Here is a 21,633-nt window from a genome sequence, read left to right as displayed (position 1 = left end):
TCTTTTATTTTTTAAACTGGCGAAAAACAGTATTCACTGTTTGTTTGACAGACCGAAATTTATCGATTTTTTATTTAAAAAATTAACTAGTTAAAAAATTGGTTTCCCAAATGACAGTTGGAATAATGCATTATATAAATTTTGAATACTCTAACACAATATGTATGTGTACGTTGTTTGTGTGATTTTTTCGTGAATTTCAAAATATATGCATAACACAACTTAATTCGATGTATATAATTCTGTATAACAATATATTTTTGAGTTTTGCGAACTAATTCAAATATGATTTTACAACAAAACAAAGTATGTGTAAAGTAAAACCACATGTTGTTCAAAGTGCATATTCATTGAAGGGTTTAGTTACGCACATTACGTTGCATACATTAACTTGCATGTATATTTCTTGCTATAAATTGTTAGTTTTCAATTTAATTGGGTATTAAGATCCAATAGCAAATGATAGGCTACTACTGTTACATAATGACGAACCCTTTGTTTGTCTTAACTGAAAAATCACATGAATGATATCTTATCATTAGATTGCTCATTCAATATTATTCATCATTCTTAAAGTTTGCAATTTTTAATGTGAACGGAATTTGTAAAATTTAGATACGTTTTTCACTGGCTACATATGTATGTTTGCTAAATTGTTAAATGTCAAATTGTAAACAACAAAATTATGCAAAAAACCGATACATTTTATAATAGATTTTGAAAGTCTAGAATGCTGTGTCTTTTGTGAAAATTCTTAAGAGAATTGCTCACTTGATCATGTTTTTTATACTAACAGTTTATTTTTTCAAAATAATAACCATGAAAAGTTGATTAGATATGATAGATTAGACACACAAATAAATAAATTGCCAGAAATATTTTCGTTTCATGCTTTCTTTTAACTGGAAAGTGGTAGGTGGGAAGAATGTGCATACGAGATACATTTACTTATAATTGTTTCTCCCTTGGTGAGTTAGGAACGGAAGATTTTGCTCTTTATGCCGCCAATCAGCTAAAGTTATCTGTTATGTTCATAGAAAACACTTTGCTGGCATTGTTTATATAAATAAATATCTCCTAGTTCTATTTTAACAATTTAAACATAAGAAACACTAGTCTAAAATTTGTACTCACTAAGTGTCAACTAGTTTCGACGTTTCACCTCTAGTTAATTTTTAAACATCAATAATTTCATCGCTGTTTTTTCTTGGAAGAAGGTCCTTGTTGCAGAACATCGGCATAAATTATTGTAAAGTCGACTTTCATCAAGTTTCTTAATTTGTTCAAAATGTATTTTAATTTTGAAACTACCTCTCACAAGCAACTTGTGAATGTGAAGGATAATGTCAAAATTTGTAAGCCAAATACAAATTCGAATAATTTGCAAACAAAACGTTAGGTGAATAAAATAACAACAAACAATGGATTTTCAAAAGATTTGTGATTGTTGTTGTTTTCCAACTAATGGAATGATATAGATAGGTACATATTTTCAAAAATTTTTCTGATTCAGATTGTTAAATGTCGTCCAAGACCGAGTTCGATACTTCCTTTTCAAAGATCAAATCACATCCAATTTTTAAAGCTTCACATTAGAACAATTCAGACATCAAATTGAAAATATTTATATATCATAAAACAGAAAGCAGTCAAAAAGCCTAAGCAAACATAGAAAACAGCGTAAATGAATCCGCGCAAAGTATGTGATAGGCAGGATTAGGTCATATTCGAATCGGTCACAACACGCATTGCAACAGGACCAGGCGCCTTTAGCCATTAAGCCATCCAAACAAAAAAATGTCAAAGCGGTGACGAAACTTTCAAGCCAATTTAATTCACTTGCTATAGGCTATGCCGCTGTTTAAAATAAAGCACATATATCTAAGGGGAAGAGAATTTCTGTAGTATATTCAAGAGTTTGAAAAGAACTAAAGAAACAAATAATTTTTTCGAAATACTATTTTATAGTTTTATTAATCAACTATGAAAGTGTCATAATTTATTTCTTGTATGCAATTATTTATATCATTTTTTTCTCCACTTATCAAGTTTTTTTAAAAAAGTGTTTGTTCGTTGTTAGTCCAACTTAGGATGCCATAGTATAATTTTCAGTCACAAATAAATAATCTTTGCCCAGCAGTGATAAACACCAAAAAATTCTTAAATTTGTCACCTCTTCCCTCTCATTTTTTGGTCATGTTTTTAAATCATCTTTCTCATGCCTTACCAATTGAGAACATCGGCGTCCATCAACATCCACAAAAAACGATTTTTAACACTTTGTAATAGTTGAAATGTGGTGACATTCAACAAGTGACACAAGGACTTCACGAATGTTATTCGTTGTTGACTGCGATCTCTTTTCCCTGCAATCTTTCCAGTAGTTGTTAGATTTTCTGCTCATTCCTTCCTTGTTTACCATTAATAATTATGAAGCAGATCGCTGCGGTATTTCTTTTACTGATAACCATGCACTGTTTTGTTGAAGATAATTTGCAAGCCTTCAGTTTCACTTTCAAAAACCAGTTTGGAAACAATTGTTTGCAGTTTTTCCATCGAATCTGCTATAAGAGCCCAATCATCAGCATCATCATTGTTTAGTTTTCCCATCGAATCTGCTATAAGAGCCCAATCATCAGCATATTTTACACGTTCATGTTGACGCCTCCAACAGGTTATTCCAGATAGATCTTCTATCTCTCTCAATGATGATCCCACTACAGACATCGCACAGGTCTTGAGAGAATACACAGCCTTGCCTAATACCATTCCTTATTTCGACTAATTGTTTTACGTAGGCCATTTTTGATTGACTACATAGTAAACACATCTTAAAATCACAATGCTTCCGACATTGATAATCGAAAACTAAGAAATTTATTCTAACAAAATTTTCAGTACAACTATGATTGTACTGGTATACAAACTTAACGCATAGAATGAATTTGCAAATAAATGTTGAACCTCTAATGAAAGATGTATGCAACAACACAACACTTTGTTTTATGACAATTTTTATTTTAAAGACTTTTCTTTAGACATGAAGAAAATGAGAACGTCATTTATGTATCTTTACTTTCCTTGAGACGACGTATGGTGGAACGGGCTGTGGCAGCAGCAGTTGTACTGAAAAAAAAACACTTTGGTTAGTTCTATGTAAAAAAATCGATTAATACTTGTTATCAGCAACAAAAACATCACTTGAACAAAATAAATTTAGAATAATATATACCTGTAGATATAAGCTCCACCGGCAACCACCTTTTTACAGGATTTACACGTCCAAATGCCAACAGCTTTCCTCTTCATGGTTTCCTGTTATTTTTAAAATTCAATATATCAACATTAGTCATAATATAAGCTAACACTTGAAATAAGGTACTATGAAAAGCTTACTATATTTACATTCCCTTGCTAAACTTTAAACAAAACAGGAAACTACCAAACCTAATCTATAATGGCTTTTAAAGAGAACAGCTAGCTAAATTAAATTACAGGTTTATTTTACAAGGTTCAACTTCTTGAAATTAATTTTAAGAAATTATTTTGGCTACCACTGAATGTTATATATTACTCTAAAATTTAATGATTTATCTATGTAAACACATTGAAATGAGTAGCGTGGTATTTTATTTTAGTGGTCTTTAAGCTTTTACAAAAATAGTTGTCAAAGCGAGGAATTCACATGATTTTGCTTCATGAGTTCATGCTCTGCTGCAATGCCTCAGAGGCAACTGCAAATGTTATCCAAGCATGGTGAGATGCAAGTACTTTTAAAAGAACCACACAAAGAAGATTTAACAAGTTCCGTTCTGGTGATTATGGTCTCAAAGATTAAGAGGGTCAAGAGAGACCATATAAGATTTAAGACTATGAATCGAGGGCAATTATTAAAGCAGATCCATGCAAAACCACATGGGATCTTGCAAAAGAACTTAACGTTGACAGCACCACAATTAGTGACCACCTGAAGCAAATCGAAAAGGTTGAAAAGCTGGATAAGCGGGTTCCCCACGATTTGAGTGGAAAGAAAAAGAATCTTCATTCCGAAGTGTCATTTTCTCTTTTTGCAGAACAAAATGGATCAGTTTTTGAATCAAATTGTGACGAGAAGTGGACCCTTGATGTTACCAGAAATTAAGGCACATTTAAAACAAACACTGAAAATGAAAGACTTGGGCTGAGATTCTACCCTATCCACTATTACACCCATTATACTCCCGAGACCTCTTCCCTACTTTTTCAAACATTTGGACATCTACCTTGCTGGGAAATGCTTCAATTACCGAGACACCATACAAAATGTTCTCCAATAGTATTTAGCTGCAGGACACCAGAATTTTATGCTACATGAATAAACAAACTTATTTCTCATTGGAAACAGTGTGCTGGTTCTTATTTTTGATTAATTAAATAATTAATATGGGTTGAAAAGCCAGTTTTGACAAGAATTCATCTTTTTCAACTAATTGTTAATTGATTTGATATCATATATTTTCTGATTGTTATGAAAAACTTGCAATTTTAATTATTAAAGCACCATACTATTTACAATAAGGCACATTCGTCTGGAAAAGAAAGACATATTGCAAAATCGTGTGTCTAGTTCTATATAATAGTTTTAACCAGTACTGTATGTATATAAACATTAAATAAAATATTAATGTGGGTAAAGCCTTGAGGCTAAATTATTTAGCTTAGCAGCACTTCAACAGTTTAATACAAAATAATTATAAAATAAAATGAGTTTCATAAAACTCATTTTTTAATTTAAATTAATAATAATTTAAGGATCTACAACAGTAAAATTTAATTTTAATGAGTTTAATTATCATAGTGTATGAATTAATGTTAGTTTTAAAATTTGATAGATATTATATTAGTATCATAATCGTGCTCACGAAATTTTAAATTTAAAATAATTCTACCAACCTTTCCACAGAAACTACAAGTGTACTTTCCATGTTGGGTTATTTCCATTTTTTTGATATCTTTACGCAAACTGGCACCATATCTTGTACCATATTTACCGCAAATACCGACCTTTTTGGTTCTTTTGGCCTAATAAAAATTAAAACTTGATAAAAAAAAACTTGCTCATCATTTATTACGATAATCTGCACATTATCTTTTAAAGCTTAGCAAAAAATGTATATGCCGATTCGAAATAAAATTTAAATTAAATTTATTTCATTAATAATAAAAGATGGTCGTTATTTTTGCAAGATTAATAAGATAAATTCACACATTCAAACATACACAACCCACCCACCATTTTGAAAATCGGAAAAAAGAAAGAAGCTTAATGAAGGATGGCACAAGATTAGTTCGTTAATTATGGAAAGGCAACCGAAGGTTTTGCTAAATTAATCGATTATTTATCCAACAAAAATCTTAACTTTTTTTATAGTAAACAACATTTTTCATATTTATATAAAAGCTTTAAATTATCAAAAAATATTTTATAATAGTTTTATAACACCAAATAACATTTTAGAATTCAATGTTTGTGTTTACAAAATACAAGTAACATCAACAGATCATAACATAATTTATTATATCCTCTAAAACAGCATGAAATGAACAAAATAAAACATATGTTTCCTAACTTTTAAAAATTTAAATGTTTTCTATCCTAATGTTGTATAATAATTTAATCAATGGTTTTAATTTTCTAAATTGACGACAGTTTTCAACCTACAATTTTAATTTAAATTCACATTTAGACTTATTTTAAAAATCGTGATGTGAAGCTGACATGGGTTGCCTGGCGAACGCATACTTTTACATTTCGTTGGGGTATAATGTCGTTCTGCAGAGGTTGATAAAAATTCCGTGGTACAACAGGGTAGATGATGTCGTCATACTTGGTGCTTTGCCATTCAGATCCTATAATCATGAGGTCAGTTCAGTTTCAGTCAGAAACTCTTTTTTAAAGTTTTTTTTTAAATTTAATTTTTAACATTTGATATTTAAATTTAATTAATTAATTTATTACTTAATTAAAATTAGTAAAAAATTAATTTAATATTTGTTAATCATACCTGGTTAATAATAGTAATTGATCATTATTTAAATTAATTTGGTGTTGCAATACATACATCATATAAAATATAAATAAAATAATAAATAAATAAAACTAGGGGTGGTTATTATTATGTGAGTAGGTAGAAGTGGTAAGCCAAAAAAAACCGAAAAGCTAGTCTACTTGAATTTTTCAGTTGCTCAAATGAAAAATTATCACTTGATTTTGAACATGTACAAGGAAGCATACTAAAAAACTTTTGGTCTTAATTTTTCTTAATTTTCTTTAAAATGAAATGAATTAATTTTTTAACAAAATAAATTATACACATGATTGAAATTTTTTAGCTTGTAAATGAAGGAGTCAAGGGTGTTGTCACTGCACTTGAACCACATGAAACAAAATATTGGTTTAACACAAAAGAAGTTAGCTATTTTTAGTTGCCTTTGAATTTTTTATCAAATATTGAAAGTCAAAGCAAATTTGTATAATAGATATAAATAATATATATATATATATATATATATATATATAATGAAAATAAATATAATAATAATGTGTAAATCGGATTAGGAATGGAGATCAATTGGAATCGAACAGTTGGTGCTCAGCACTCCAGATTGGTTTTCGGTTCCTAGTGATCAACAAATTAAAGAAGGTGTTGATTTCATATTAAAATTTAAAGATAGAAAACCACCCAAGTCTGTTTACGTTCACTGCAAAGCTGGTCGATCAAGAAGTGCTACAATTGTTGCTTGCTATCTTATAAATGTAATTTTATATTCTTTATTTATCTGGCTTACATACACATAAAACTTCTTGATTAATTTTAAATTTTTTGTAAATTTTTTGTCACATTTTTGCAATCAAATGGTAAATTTTTAAATGTTTTCATGAGCATTAAATGTTATCAAACTGCAGATACACAATTACACACCCGAAGAAGCAGTGAACAAGTTGAGAGAGATCAGACCTCGGGTTCGAATACTACCTCGCCATATGAACGCTATTGAAAGATATCATAAAAATTATATTATTTCACCTATCACTAATAGCATTAAGAATTTAATGAAAGAATAAAATATTTAATCACAGGTATCTTGTTAATTATAAATTTTCTTTGTGGATCCAAATTTTTTATATTCTGTAGTGTGTGTTTCAAATGTGCACCTTTACATAATAAATATGCATGTGCATGGTTGTTTACAATTCATATATTATTATTACGTATGTGTATGTATGTATGTATCATACTGACGTTCTAATGTGTAATTCAAAATGTTCATCTTATGTGAGCAGCATCAGACTGAACAACATCGATCAAGTTGCGCGTGCAGTCGTCATAGTAAGAAGTTAATTAATGCTGGTGTTTTCGTATCCCGTTAGAAAGTTTTGCTCACATTAATTTAATAGATATGGGACGATATATGTATGCCTTTGCGTTACAAAAGAAAGCACATCGCACATTATTTAGCAAATTATGCTAAGGGGGTAATTAGCATATATACTGTTATGGGTTTATCACCACATTTTTTGCTAAGGAGTGATTAGCGTATTTGCTGTTGAGAAGTCATTAGCGTTTCTTACATGTTCATTAAACTATAGGCATCGATCTTTGGTACACCGCCCCTTTTTAAAATATCTTGGATATTTTAAATAAAATTTCATCATTAGCTATCCTTATTGTTTAAAGTGTAGTATTCTATATGCATGGACTTAAACTCATATATCTACAGAATATAATATAAAATGGAAAAAATATTGATGCTGCTGAGATGTAGTTTTTTTAGAAGAATTATTAAAATTAGTTGGACCTCTCATACCTCAAATGAGGATGTATTAAAACAGTCCGGTTATGAAAAGAGAAAATAACATCAAATACTCCGACGGGGGCAGTTTTTGGTCACATCATGCGGAAGGAAGGGATGTAGAATCTAACGTAACAACCACTGGAAAGATTGCAGAGCGAAGAGATCACGGTCAACAAAGGATCACATTCGTGAAGTCCTTGTGTCATTTGTTGAATATCAACACATTTCAACTACTACAAAGAGGGCAGTAAGAGGGCACCTCTAGTTTCTAAACACTTTTGTGGAGGTCGATGGTCGCCAATGTCCAGAAAGAATAATGCACGAGAAAGAAAGAAGATAACGGATGGAGGAGCTTTTCTTAAGTTGGTACCATGGATATGGTTGGTACATAAATGTTATATAAATTAACTTAATAAAGTTTAATAATTAAAGCTTAACATAATTGAAATTAAAAGTAAACCATAAACATATTTTTAGCCAAATAGCGAAACAAAATTTTCACATCACTATATTAATATTTAATCTTCCTACACCAAATTCCCTTTCTTTCGCTTTCTTAATAGTGAACACATCACAAGTGCTTCGTTTGATTTTCAATGAATCCACAAAATTGTATCTTGATCGCAATAAATATTACATTGTGTGACGTAAATTGGTGAATACTTCGATATTTAATATGTGTTTCAAATATTCATTTATTGAGTCAAAAGAAAATTGTGAGGATTTTCCGTATGACAAGATGGCAGGCGACGACACTTCACTTTTAATTTCAACTGAAGCGAGAAGTCCAAAGTTATGTCAGGTTGTTTTAAATGTTCTCTGCATACCATCTAACAAGAAACAATTTTTGATGAAAAAAATGTTTATTCTATAATTTGTGATTCAATTTTAAGAATTAAATTTCGCCTCCCTCGATTTTTTCAACTTTGAATTATAATGAGCTACCGCTATAATTTGGCTTCATTACTTCTTTTTGACGCCATCATTCATTCACTTAATAATTATTCATTTTAAAAATGGTTACATTGGCTCTCTGTCTCTAGGCAACAAAGTATCGTTGATAAATTTATCAAAGAGTTATTTTATAATGCGCAGTTTGGCAAGCAATTGACACTGTGAACTTGTAAGAATTTATTAATAATTAATATTTAAATAGTAAAAACGCGAAAAAATGTTTCCCACGTCAAAATTTTGTAAAAATAGAACAAAAAACGGTTGAAGGTCTATTACACTCTTCCTAGGTTCAGAAGAATCAACACGCAAACATAGGACGTATATGAATACATGCTAAACGATGCATCACACATGCAGCTCTTTGTCACATTCGAACCATGTCACTGCAAAACAATACAAGGCAACCTATCACTGCAAAACAATACAAGGCAACCTAGACCACTGGGCCATCACGCCAGCCAAAATTCATATATAGATATTAATCCTTTGTTTCAGGGTATTAATTTTATAGTGTTGTTTGATTTCATTTTTAATATTTTTTTAGTATTATTATTTGAAAATATAGTTGTAAAATCGATACAAATAATTTTGAAATAGGAATATTTAAGTTTTGAAGGCTGTCGAGCATATAAAAATTCATGTGGAAATTTACACATCTGTTTGCATTATTTGAGAAATGATTGTAAATTCAATGGGAAATGCAAGTACAGTCACAATTTCAGGAGTCCTCACAATCTTCCAATCTTGAAGAAATATTCCCTGGACAAATTATCAAAATGTGATATTGTGCCTCTTTTGAACATTGAAACCACAGTAAGATAATTAAAACCATCTTCTTCTTTTTGATTTTTAAGTTTTGTTCATAGCAACAGATTACTGCCTTATATCTATAAGAATATTATTTATGCAGTTAACCAAAAGTAAATAGCAGCATCAAAATTTGAGACTCGTTTATAGTGAAAATCAATAATGCTCTCATTTGCTAACCATACAAGATTACAAAAAGTGGACTTGAATCGATAATGATAAATCTAATTTATTTATAGGAAAAGAACCGAAAAGCGTTAATATGCAAAGGCTACAACAGTATTCAAGGTTGCAAATTTAAACAAAAATGTGAATCTTTACATTTGTGTGCTCATTACGTTGTCAGCGTTTGTAAATTCGGAAAAACATGCGAAAGATCGCACGATTTAAAAAACCCCCAGATTAAAAAATTGCTCATGCAGAAAGACGTGAACCCAAATCAAATTCCAAAACAAATTATAGCAGATTTAAAAAAATTAATTAATGTGGGCTCTACTATAGACCTGTCAATTGGCGATTATCATTTAGATGAAAGTTTAAATGTCAACGGATTTAGGAAATCTGATTCATTTCAGACCAGAAAGAGAAGTAATACAAGCTCCATTTAATACATAATAATTTTTTAACACATGCATTTGAACATCGCAGAAAATGATGGGATGATTTTTAATTCAAAGAGGGCATCCAAAAATGACGGAATCTCTTGCGCTCATCCGAAAATTTGTGTTTATTTTTTAGAGGGTCCTTGTTTAAGAAAAAATTGTCCAGACTTTCATCAAATAGAAAAGTTGCCGTATCAATGGCAGTATCGCGATGTGAATGACGACTGGATAAATTATGCAGAGAACATTTTAATTGAAAAAGCATTTTGTTGTTGCGAAGTCACTTTTTTATTCCCCAAGTAACTAAAAATTTTTTGCAATCAATTTCGTTGTACCACTATAACTTAGAGACATTCTATTTTAATGGCAGTAGCCGATACAATTTTAACACTGAAGTAAATTTTGAGGACATGACGTTCAAAGATTTGAGAATAAAATCTGCAAAACTTGTAAGATCTGATATATTAAGAGAGGGACCTGTCAGGAGGCTGACAACTGATTCCCTGTTGAATCCACAAGCCGGCGCTAAATATTTAACTTGGTGGAGATGGTTCTACGTAGATGATTTAAAATGGGTGGAATATCAAGAAAAAGTTACATTAAAATATATTTATTTAAATTTTTAAAATAATTTTGGTTTATTTTCCTTCCAGTCAGGATATCCAGAACCTTTTAGTCTTGAAGGATATTATCAAAATGAATTTAACGATGAAAATTATTTAATAAACTTTACGTCAAATTCAATTGATTATGAAATAAATTTAAAAAGAATGTACCAAACTAACTTGAAAAATGGTACTGTACAGGATGTCGTAAGAAGACCGCACCCATTTTACAGAGAGAAATAATTTCACAGAGCACATTTGTGAACAACTTACAAGAAACTTGTGCGTTATTTACTGGCGCTAATATTGTTTAACTTTAATCTTAATGGAATTTGAGATCTAAATTATTTCTGTTATTCAGTATTTCTATTACATTTCTTATTATAGATTTGAAAGCTATGCACAGGGAATATCTAAATAAAATTTTTATCTGACTACAAAGTTGTGTTCACTCATTATCAATAAAAACTATTTCATTGCGTTAGGCAGAGTTTTGTTGACGCGAATCTGTTAAATAAAATTTAAAAGCAATCAGAAAAAGCAGACAAAAATGGATATTGAGTGTGATTTCTATTATATTTTGATCTTAGTTACAATGTAAGAAACCGATCAATTGTGCTTCGTGCTTTTTACAAATAATTATTCAGCGAATAGACCGTTGGCGACGCGGCGTATGGACCTTGTGCCGTTGTAAATCGGCCGCGGGGGCGTTTCGGTATGCCCACAACGCACCAACTAGCTGCTTACTAGCTGGCTTGGACATTTTACTGAGATATCGGACAATTTTCTCAACTGAAGTCATATTCATTTTGTAATATTTAACTCAAATATTTCTTAATACTAAATAGTAAAATTAAATATTCAAAACCGATTGGCAGATTCTGTTAATGTTAGCATCCTTTTAAATGTGTTGGGCTTTATCATTGGGGTATGAATTTTTAGATTTTGTATTGTTATAACTATATAATAATTGAGCGGAGAGTAAATCTTCTTGGGAATTAACGTATTTATAATAATTGAATGTAATGATTAAAAACTTTGTTTTTTGAAACGGTAAGCAGATCTTCTATTTTTCCATCAAAAGGAGTAATTCATAAATATAAATAGTTTAGAATAGAAAAACGCGTTAACAAATACAAAATTATATTTATAGTATATAATTCAAACATATTTTAGTAATTTAAATCGTTCAGTTATTTTTACTCGATTTAATTTAAAGCGTGAAATGCTACGTTAAATGATTTTCGATATTAAATTGGAATTTCGCTTTCGATTTTCATGGTTGGGTAATTACCCGTGTTTTGTTTGTTTAATTAATTATTTACTTACGTGCGTGTTAAATTGAACAATATTTTAAATAAAAATTTAGTGTTATTTTCTAATTAAGTCTTCTGATGATATTTTGAATAAATTCAAATGGCTAACAACGATGAGCCAAATTTAGAGCGAGTGATAGGAAGGATGTTATCAAAGCCATACTGCGGCAGAGTCTTTTTCACTCATTTGTCCAAGATGTCTCCTGAAGATTTTTCTGACGACCCTTCTTATTTCCCAATCGTGAAACTTTGGTTCAGAGGGAAAAGTGATTATTTTGCTACATTTACCACTGACGAACAAAACAATAGAATTGTGGTGATTAGAGTTCGATTCAAGAAAGCCAAGCTTTGTTGGCGTTATCAGCTGAAGAATAAAACTTTGGTTAATAATTTGAAAATCCAGCTACTAAATGACAGCAATTATAATGCAAATATCAAATTGGATGATGAGGTTGCTGATGAATATTGCAAAGATAAAAATTGCAAACATCTTCATTTATGCAAAGGATTCCTTGATGAAAGTTGTTCTGGTGATAAATGTGAATTAAATCATTCAATTTTTGATGATGAACAGTGTATGGATGTTTTAGAAAATTTTAACTTGAATGTTGATACTATAAAAAAACATTCAGATCTTGTACTTGAAGTAATAAAAGTTTCTCAATTACATGTTAGTAAATAATCATTGTACCTTTTTTTTTATTATATTCTTTGTTTTACTTACTGTTGATTTTCAAACAAAATGTTTCTATTTAAAAATTAACATTTAAACTTCAACAGATTTGTCATTATTATAATCGATTGGGATCATGCAACAATGAAGATTCATGTGACAGACTGCACATCTGCCCAAAGTTTGTGACTGGTAACTGTGCTAGAAATGAATCAACAGAGAAATGTTGTAACTTATCTCATAAATTAACATCAACTCATTCACTGAGACTGTACAACACATTTGATATTTGGTACAATCCGGATAATGTAATAAGTGTTCTACTGCAGATACTATTAGAATGTGAAAGCAGTAAGAGGGCACCTCTAGTTTCTAAACAAACTAGGTGATTTTATTGGATTCAAATTGTTTGTTTTTTAATTGAACTTTTGCTTTTTAGTTTTAATCATTTGAATCATATTTATAATAATTAATTTATGGCATTACTTATAAACATTTAATTAAATACAGTGATTAATTATGAAACTTTTATAAATTACTTTGCAGAATATATCTCCCTCGTTTGAAAGGTTTGGAGATCGTTAAGCAGTTTATTAAAAAACTTGAATCACCCAATTCATCTCCACAAGAAAATCTGGAAATTTCTGGATTGGCAGCACAAGCAGCAAGTTGCAAGTCAACCGTCATTAACCAGAAGATTTTACCAGTAGAATGGCAGTTCAAGATGGCTGACTGCTGGGAGAATTTTGATGAAGATCTTAACCATAAAATTGAAGTTGCTTATTCTGATCCTAACAATGAAGAATTAAGGATAAAGGTTGAAAACCAGCTTATCTTTTTTTAATATTATAATTATAATAAATGTAATTTAAAATCTAATTATAAAAATATTGTAACGTAAAATATATTATATATAAAATTCTTTTATATATTTTTTAAAAGGCCTTCTTTTAACTTCACCATTATTTTAATAATAGCATGCCCACTCTATCGTTTCATATTGCGGCTTATTTATTTATATACAACGATGATACGCTGACAGAAATATGGCGACTCCAAATAATTTTTTATTTATTCAGTCTCTTATATTAATAGTTGGTGAATTATATTGACATTGACACTTATATATATATATATATATATATATATATATATATATATATATATATATATATATATATATATATATACGAATATTTATATGGCGCTAATTAAAAAGTTTTTCAAAAGCGCTTAAAAATAAAATAACATACAAAATAGTCAAATAAATCAAACATTAAATAAACATTAGATCAGTAAAAAAAATGAACATCATTGATTGACATTACTGCGAAAATAAATATGTTTTCAACATCTTCTTAAATTTCGCAATACCCAGAGCAGGGTCTCGTAGGTCTTTGGGAGGACCGTTCCAGACTCTAGGACCATATATATATATATATATGGGTTCCCCCCTTGGCGTCCTATTTGCCAGTTTTTACCTAGGACGTTTACCTTTCCTCGATGTGTTGGTCACCCGTGGCGAAGAACGATTCAAAACCGCGGTCTATGTCAAAGAAACGAATACAGGAATTTGTTTGAATGGACAAAGTGAATGCACTGAACAATTTAAAGACAGCACAATAAAATCATTTGTAAACCGGGCATTCACACACTCTTCCGATATTGAAAATCGCGACGCTGAATTAAAAAGAGTCTTGTAAACAATGGATATAAGACTTACTCTATTGAAAAGATTGTTAAAGGCAAATTACTACACAGCAATAACCTTCCTAGTACCAACAATCAAGATAACGACATCATCTTGTATTACAGAAATCACATGTCAACTGCATACAAGGTAGATGAAGCTATTCTTAAACATATCATCAATAAAAATCTCACACCAACCAACCCAAATAGTAAAGTTAAACTCCGAATTTATTACAACAATAAAAAGACGTCTCACCTAATACTGAAAAACATCTGCAGTCCTAGAGATAACTCTGAGTTGGAAGTGTGTCTTGTATGCAGTTGTATGCAGTTGACCTTGTATGCAGTTGACATGTGATTTCTGTAATACAAGATGATGTCGTTATATGTCGTTATAAGCGCCGGGTTGGAAGTGAGGTTGTCATTTTTTGTTGTATATTTTTTTTGGTTTATTGATGTCAATTAGGACTGCTTCTGCAATTGAAAAAACGAACTACAAACATATTAACGCCAAACATTCGGTAGAATTTATAGAATATTGTAAATATATATATATATATATATATATATATATATCATCAGTGTAGTTATATAGTATTGTTCCGTCTTTGTGTCTTTGTTTTTACTGCGGAACAATACTATATAACTACACTGATGATGGCAGTTGATGCCGAAAAGAGCTTTTCTGTAGTAATAACATTGTTAATAATGTTTTGTCAAAAATGTCAAACATTAAAAGTTTTTTTATTTAACCTTAATAAACTTCATTAAGATGGTAAAAGTCTTGTTAGAAAAATTGAGAAACTCAACTACAAGTTGAATAATGCCGAAAACGCAGTGATCTTTATAAATAATTGTATTTATGATAGTCTAAACCCAAAAAATATATATATATATATATAATGGTTTATCGTAAATCAATTAGCATCTCTGCACATACACATAACTAGAATTAAAAATATCAAGATACCGAAGATGGTATAAAAATACCGAAGAGAGCTTTTTTGTTCTATCATGCATAAAATAAACAAAAATTTTGGTTTTCAACTAAAGAAACTTGAAAATTATTTACGACCAACCATTAGAAAAATCGAAAAGTTAGATTGGAAGTTAACTAACGCCGAACATGCTGTGATTTTCATCAATAATTGCTTTTATGACCGTCTTAATCCTTTATATATATATATATATATATATATATATATATAAAACATTAATAATTGTTTATACATATACAAAGTTCAATTTACTAGTAGTCTTAATTTTTATACATTTTAATGTTAAATGTTCTTTTTATGTTGCAATAACCTGAGAATGTTAATTTCAGACACCATCTGATCTGAGAGAATATTTAGGCAACGAAATGATCATTTCATTTAATAAAATGGAGGCGACCTTGGACGATGGCGAACAGGTTTTGGAAATAAGCAGATCAGAAAAAACATTTCCCTCCAGTGATCCAGTTTTTTACCTCTGGTTTTACCAAAACGCTGATAATATGTGGGAACTAATGCCTGATGTTAGTGTATTTCAGATAATATACATGATAAAATATTTATAAGAATTTTTACAATGAATCACTTTCAGCAATTTCGTATTAAGCACTTTGAACGAAACATTATATCTCATTGAATTGTCATTGGTTTTTTTTGCGATTTTTTTAAATGAATGTTTTAAATATTAATGACGCTGTAACTTAGTTGTTTACACATCTTACCCTTTACACCAATCCAGTCAGTATAGTTAAAAAACTAATCAAATTGGTGATTATATCGAACCATGCTGTGATAAAATATGTTGAATTAAATCATTTCGCAATTCCTTTCCACAACTATTCATTAGCCATCATGTAAGTTAATAAATTTCAATTTCTTTTTTTCATTTTTTCTCTTGTTTTGTATTACACGTTTAAATCATTTTTTGAACTCAGTGTTTAACTATGTTCAGTGATGTATTGTTTTCGAATGATATAGTGCTTGTGCTTAGGGGCTAAAGTTCGTAACAGTACTACACAAATTATGCCTCAACATGTTTTCAACGTTCATTGCTAAATCCCATTACACTTTCATAAAATTGTTAGCTTTTATTTAGTTGATCTAGTGTTTTAAATGTATGAGATGAAACATTTTTGTAAACGTTTTTCCTTTTAAAAACAACCAACATTGATTGAGATTTTCTATCTTTATTCATGTTAATGAATAGGACACTTCTAAAAAATAATTTTAAAGGTTTAGAAACTAATTTATCGTAGTTTTCGCATATTTGATTGCTACTTCAATGTGGATTCCAGAATTAAACTTTCAACAACTCAATCAATCAATCAATTAGCTTATAAAGCGCTATTTCCGCGATGTCCAACAGCGCTCCTCAATGAATTTTGAAAACAGATGGGTCTTGAAATCCGCTCTGAACTTCGAAAGTGATAGAGAAGTAGTCAGAGAAGTAGATAGAAAGTTCCATAGAAAAGGACCAGAAAAAGCAAAAGCAGATTTGGCAAAAGAGTGTTTAACACGAGTTAAGAAAAAGCGAGAAGAAGAAGACGATCGTAAACCGGGGCGTTTAGGTTCGATTAATATATCTGATAAATACTTAGGAAATAATTTAGATTGAGACTTATACATGAACGTGCAAATTTTAAAAATTATTCTATATTTTATAGGTAGACAGGGCAAGAGAACAGATATGGAGATAGATATATGAGAAAAGAAAGGGGCACGAGCAACTAGACGAGCAGCAGAGTTAAAAGCTTTACTTTAAGGATAGAGTTTAGAATCAGGAAGACCTTAGTAGAGCGAGTTACAATAATCAATCCTAGATAAGACTAACGAAGTAACAAGACGGAGAAGAGTAGGATTATCAAGAAAAGGCAAAAGTTTTTTTATTCTACGTAGATGAAAGTAAGAGCTTCTAGCAACACTATTAATCTGAGAAGAGAGAGACATAGTAGAATCAAAGATAAAACCTAGACTACGAAACTTATGAGAGACATTAAGATTTTTAGAATCAGGTAAGATAATAGGAGGAATAGTAATAGAGTGTTTAGATTTATTACAACAAATTAATTCAAAATTAGAAGGATTTAGTTTAAGACACATAGAGTCAGACCAAGCAATAATTGAAAAAAGACATAGAGATAAATTATGAAGAACACTATTGAGATTAGATGGAGGAAAAGAAGTATAAATGTAAGAATCATCAGCATATAGTTGACTAGAGAAAGAAAAGTTATTAATAATACGAGGTAGTTCAGAAGTATAGAGTATAAATAGAAGAGGATAGAACCCTGAGGTACCCCGAAAGTAAGAGTAGAGGAGTTAGAAGTAGAATTATTGAGAACAACAGAAGAAAAACGATTACAGAGATAAGAAGAAAACCAAGATAGACAAGAATCAGTAATATTAAAAGAATGATGCAGCAGTCTCAAGAGAATAATATGGTCAACAGTATCAAAAGCCGAGGAAAAGTCAAGAGCAAGAAGAAGAGTAAGATTACTATTGTCACTAGAGAGAAGGATATCATTGTGTATTTTGAGTAAAGAAGTTTCAGTACTGTGAGCAGGTCTGAAACCAGATTGAGATACAGGTAGCAAAGAGTTAAAGTTTAAATAAATATTCGTTTCTTTTGTAAAACTTTTTATTGGCCTCGTAATATTTCATTATTTGTTAAAAATCATATTTTTCAAATATTTTCAAGCCGCAGAAACTAATTTTAATATTCAAAATGAATTAATTTAGAACGATAAGATAGAGAAGTCATTCAAGAACAATGAGAAAAGATTCAACATCATGTTAGAGAACTTAGAACACCGAGTTAAATTTCGAGACATGACACTGAAGAATTTGTGGAATGGAAATACTTTCATTGTGAAGCGAAGACCATTTCTAGATGATCTATGATCGACGAACATGAGAAATAAAACTAACGAACTTGCAAATCTGAAGTTTTTCGTTTTTTTTTCGGTAAAAATTTTATTCTATATTATTTAGTTTGACTTTTTTAAAAATAAATGAAATGTTGTTTTAATAATTATGAAAACTTAAAGCCGAACGAAAATTATCTAAATTTTGACCAACGAACTTAAAATAATAAATTCTTATAATGGAATCTTTGAAATGTTTAATATTCATTCAACATGTTTTTATTCCAATGATCTTTTGTTATGAATGTTTGCTTTTCACTCGCTACTCATCCACATGCTCCATCGGCCATTTATCATGAACCAACGACAAACCCTCGTTAGTAATGTTTTATTTTTCTTCTTGACGCCTATGGTTTCTCTACTTTAAATTTTTTTATTCATTTTTAAACAAGAGCATCAATAAAAAGGCATTATAGCGTTGAATATTTACAGCGAATGATTTTTCTCAGAACAGAAGAACATAAAAAAAATTTGATGAACATACATATAAAACATCTATTTAGGAATAATAGTTCATTCAGTCGCTAACATATTTAATACAAAACCCAGGAGATCATATAATTTCTAAAAAGATGAAAATTATTTTTAGAAATTTTCGAAATATCTCCTGTCTTTAACATGCGCACCAGCCCACCAACAACCAACCAGCCAACCAACCAGCCAGCCATCCAAACAGCCAATTAACCAGTTTTTACAAACCAAATGTAAATAAAAGTCAAATATGTACAAATATATGTTAAGCTTACGGAAATTAACATAATTACAATCAATGAAATTAATTGTAGCATTATAACATTAACAACTAACATAGATAAATGGCGAAACGATGAAAAAATAATATATTTAGTCAATTATAAAACGTCACCATTATTCTTAGGTTAATAAACTAAAAAAAACATTGTTACACAATCAGAACAAATAAACACGTAAAATTAATAAGATATAGTACAATTTTTTAATCAAATAATGCTTGCGAGTCGGCTATAGCAATAATTTATTTTTTAAAATTGAAAAAATTAATTGATGGATGGCAATTTCAAAAACAAAAACAATGTTCACAGTGATTTTTACATTATAAAATTTTTCAAAAGTAATGAACCATTCTTAGTTACTGTTTTAATGGTCACTATTTAAAATATGAAAAGAGGAATATATATTTCAAAATGCATAGACGGACACTAACAATAATTTGTTATTTAATTTATTGATTTAAGAATTCATTTAAAAATACGTCGTTAGACTAACTCAATAAAATTCTCTTTTTTTTATATCGTTTGATATCTAAACTTTGAAGATTCATTGTCATTATCGTCGGAAAAATTTAGCAGACGGACAATTAAACGACAAACTATTTTTTATAAAATAAATCCATGTAAGCTACTTCTAGATAAAATTTGGACATTTAAACTAATAAACTTTTTATATGACATGACCTCAACGAAATGAAATAACCTCAACAAAATTAAATCACCTTAGTTTAATGAAATAATCACGAGACTTTAATTACCTCTAGATCTGTCTTGCTTGGAAAATTTTCTTCTGACAGTTTGCAGTGCCCTCCTTATTGGGTTTTTAGAATGCTTTACTTTGTCACTCTTCGTGATTTGTTTTGAAGCATTGGCCTCCAGTGTGATATCTTCACTGACGTTGTTATTTTCTTCCTCGTTTTGCTTTTTTCGCTTGGCTTCTAGAATCTTATTTTCTTCTGCAATCATGTCTTGTTGTCTCTTCAATATCAGTCTCGTTAGTTCGGCAAGTTTCTTATTTTTCAGCTCCACTTCTTCTCTTATTTCTAGAGGTCAATTGTTTAACTTTTAATCGTCACATTACGAGAATATTAATTATTTTCGGAGTTGATCGACAAACGTCACCTGACGACAACAACGGGATAAGGTAATAATAATAATAAGGATAACTACAAAGACAATTGTAATGATAATAATATATACAAAAACTAGTTGGCAAAGTTAGCTCAGATAATAAAGTGCCACGTCTTGCTTTCTATTGCGTGACAACCCGGTTCGAGTACTGTCTGCTCGAGACTAAGTCGGTCAAAGACGAATATTGTCACACGCCGAACACGTACGACTTAAATTCTTGCGCGTGATTGCGAAATTTGAGTGTACGCAAACGCACCGTTGTGTGTGGGTGTTTTGCACAAAAGTATAACGAGTAAGGAATGATATTTATGCATAATAATTATTTCATTACAAATAACAACTGTTTTATTATGAATAATAATCATTTCATTATGAATAACAACTATTTATTATGAATAAGAATTATTTCATTATGAATAATAACTATTTTCTTATGAATAATAATTATTTCATTATGAATAATAACCATTTTATTATAAATGATAACGATGAACAATATTACCTCTCAGTGTTTTTGAATATGGAGTATCTATGTTGTGAGGAGCCCAAAATGAGTTCGCTGTTTTTAAAGAAAATACCGAAGTATTAGTATTACACGATGATTTTTGCTATAAACACACACAGAAATACACACCTACAAACACACGTACTTAAAAATTTTTATTTCATAAAATTCAAAATATAGTTATCAACGTCATCACATAAAAAACTAACTGGCAAATGAGTTGACCAGCATTGGATAAGATGAGTTGGCTGAATTAACAATGTATATATTGATTCAATGTTTAAATTCAAATTTATGAAACTAATTCTGATTTTGCGCAAATAATAATTATGTAAATCAGAAGTGAGAATAATCGGATCCAATGTTCTAACCTAATCGGACTTGGAATCTTTTAAAGTTTATTTCCGCTGTTCAGTAAAGTTATATAATTTTATTTTCAAATATTTTATTGAGACAGGATATAAAACTAAAAACAAGTTCATAGAATTTATAGTAAATAAAATATAAGACTTAGAACAAAGAAAAGGTCCTACACTTACGTAAAGAATATCTTGTCTTCAGTATATGAAGGGCCGTATCAACATCCGAACATTTCAACCCTGAATAATTAGTTACGTTTCAAAATTCTGTTAATTGTTCATCATGTTTTTTTTAAATTTGGTTTACATATTTTAAGTTTAAAGGACATATTGTCTCTAGTCGTTCAAATAAACTTCAAAATTCAATTCAAAATTCAGTGTAGAATTCAATTTTAATGGGCTAATTGGATAATCGATTTCATGCAAATAAACAAAAGTTATTACCTTTTTTAAAATTTTCAGTTTGAAATGTTCTTTTGTTCTCT

At 29.8% G+C, this 21,633-nt stretch overlaps 5 protein-coding genes across 5 annotated transcripts; 4 read left to right on the top strand and 1 right to left on the bottom strand.

Moving 5' to 3' along the window:
- Positions 1-3,062: 3,062 nt before the first annotated feature.
- Positions 3,063-5,061, bottom strand: HELRODRAFT_70594 (hypothetical protein; the record flags this gene model as incomplete). Its single annotated transcript, XM_009032889.1, has 3 exons — positions 3,063-3,126; positions 3,233-3,315; positions 4,933-5,061. Coding segments are annotated over 3 exons (276 nt in total), but the record flags the coding sequence as incomplete, so codon positions are not given.
- A 697-nt stretch (positions 5,062-5,758) lies between these two features.
- Positions 5,759-7,105, top strand: HELRODRAFT_70925 (hypothetical protein; the record flags this gene model as incomplete). The annotated part of the gene is made up of 4 exons (XM_009032943.1): positions 5,759-5,902; positions 6,373-6,450; positions 6,599-6,796; positions 6,947-7,105. 4 exons carry the CDS (start codon positions 5,759-5,761, stop codon positions 7,103-7,105), a joined length of 579 nt encoding a protein of 192 aa, XP_009031191.1.
- Positions 7,106-7,880: 775 nt separating this feature from the next.
- On the top strand, positions 7,881-11,047 carry HELRODRAFT_166091 (hypothetical protein; the record flags this gene model as incomplete). Its single annotated transcript, XM_009033117.1, has 7 exons — positions 7,881-8,083; position 9,286; positions 9,388-9,603; positions 9,837-10,185; positions 10,246-10,498; positions 10,570-10,792; positions 10,853-11,047. The coding sequence occupies 7 exons, from the start codon at positions 7,881-7,883 to the stop codon at positions 11,045-11,047; spliced, it is 1,440 nt and encodes a 479-aa protein (XP_009031365.1).
- Positions 11,048-12,220: 1,173 nt separating this feature from the next.
- HELRODRAFT_166090 (hypothetical protein) lies at positions 12,221-13,637 on the top strand (the record flags this gene model as incomplete). The annotated part of the gene is made up of 3 exons (XM_009033116.1): positions 12,221-12,790; positions 12,901-13,178; positions 13,340-13,637. 3 exons carry the CDS (start codon positions 12,221-12,223, stop codon positions 13,635-13,637), a joined length of 1,146 nt encoding a protein of 381 aa, XP_009031364.1.
- A 2,232-nt stretch (positions 13,638-15,869) lies between these two features.
- HELRODRAFT_166089 (hypothetical protein) lies at positions 15,870-17,185 on the top strand (the record flags this gene model as incomplete). Its single annotated transcript, XM_009033115.1, has 3 exons — positions 15,870-16,004; positions 16,847-17,048; positions 17,145-17,185. The coding sequence occupies 3 exons, from the start codon at positions 15,870-15,872 to the stop codon at positions 17,183-17,185; spliced, it is 378 nt and encodes a 125-aa protein (XP_009031363.1).
- Between the last annotated feature and the right edge of the window lie 4,448 nt (positions 17,186-21,633).

The sequence above is a fragment of the Helobdella robusta genome, assembly GCF_000326865.2.
Source record: "Helobdella robusta unplaced genomic scaffold HELROscaffold_9, whole genome shotgun sequence".
Lineage (NCBI taxonomy): Eukaryota > Metazoa > Annelida > Clitellata > Rhynchobdellida > Glossiphoniidae > Helobdella > Helobdella robusta.
The sequence above is the reverse complement of the archived record's forward strand: the minus strand, read 5'-3'. Positions and strand labels throughout refer to the sequence as shown.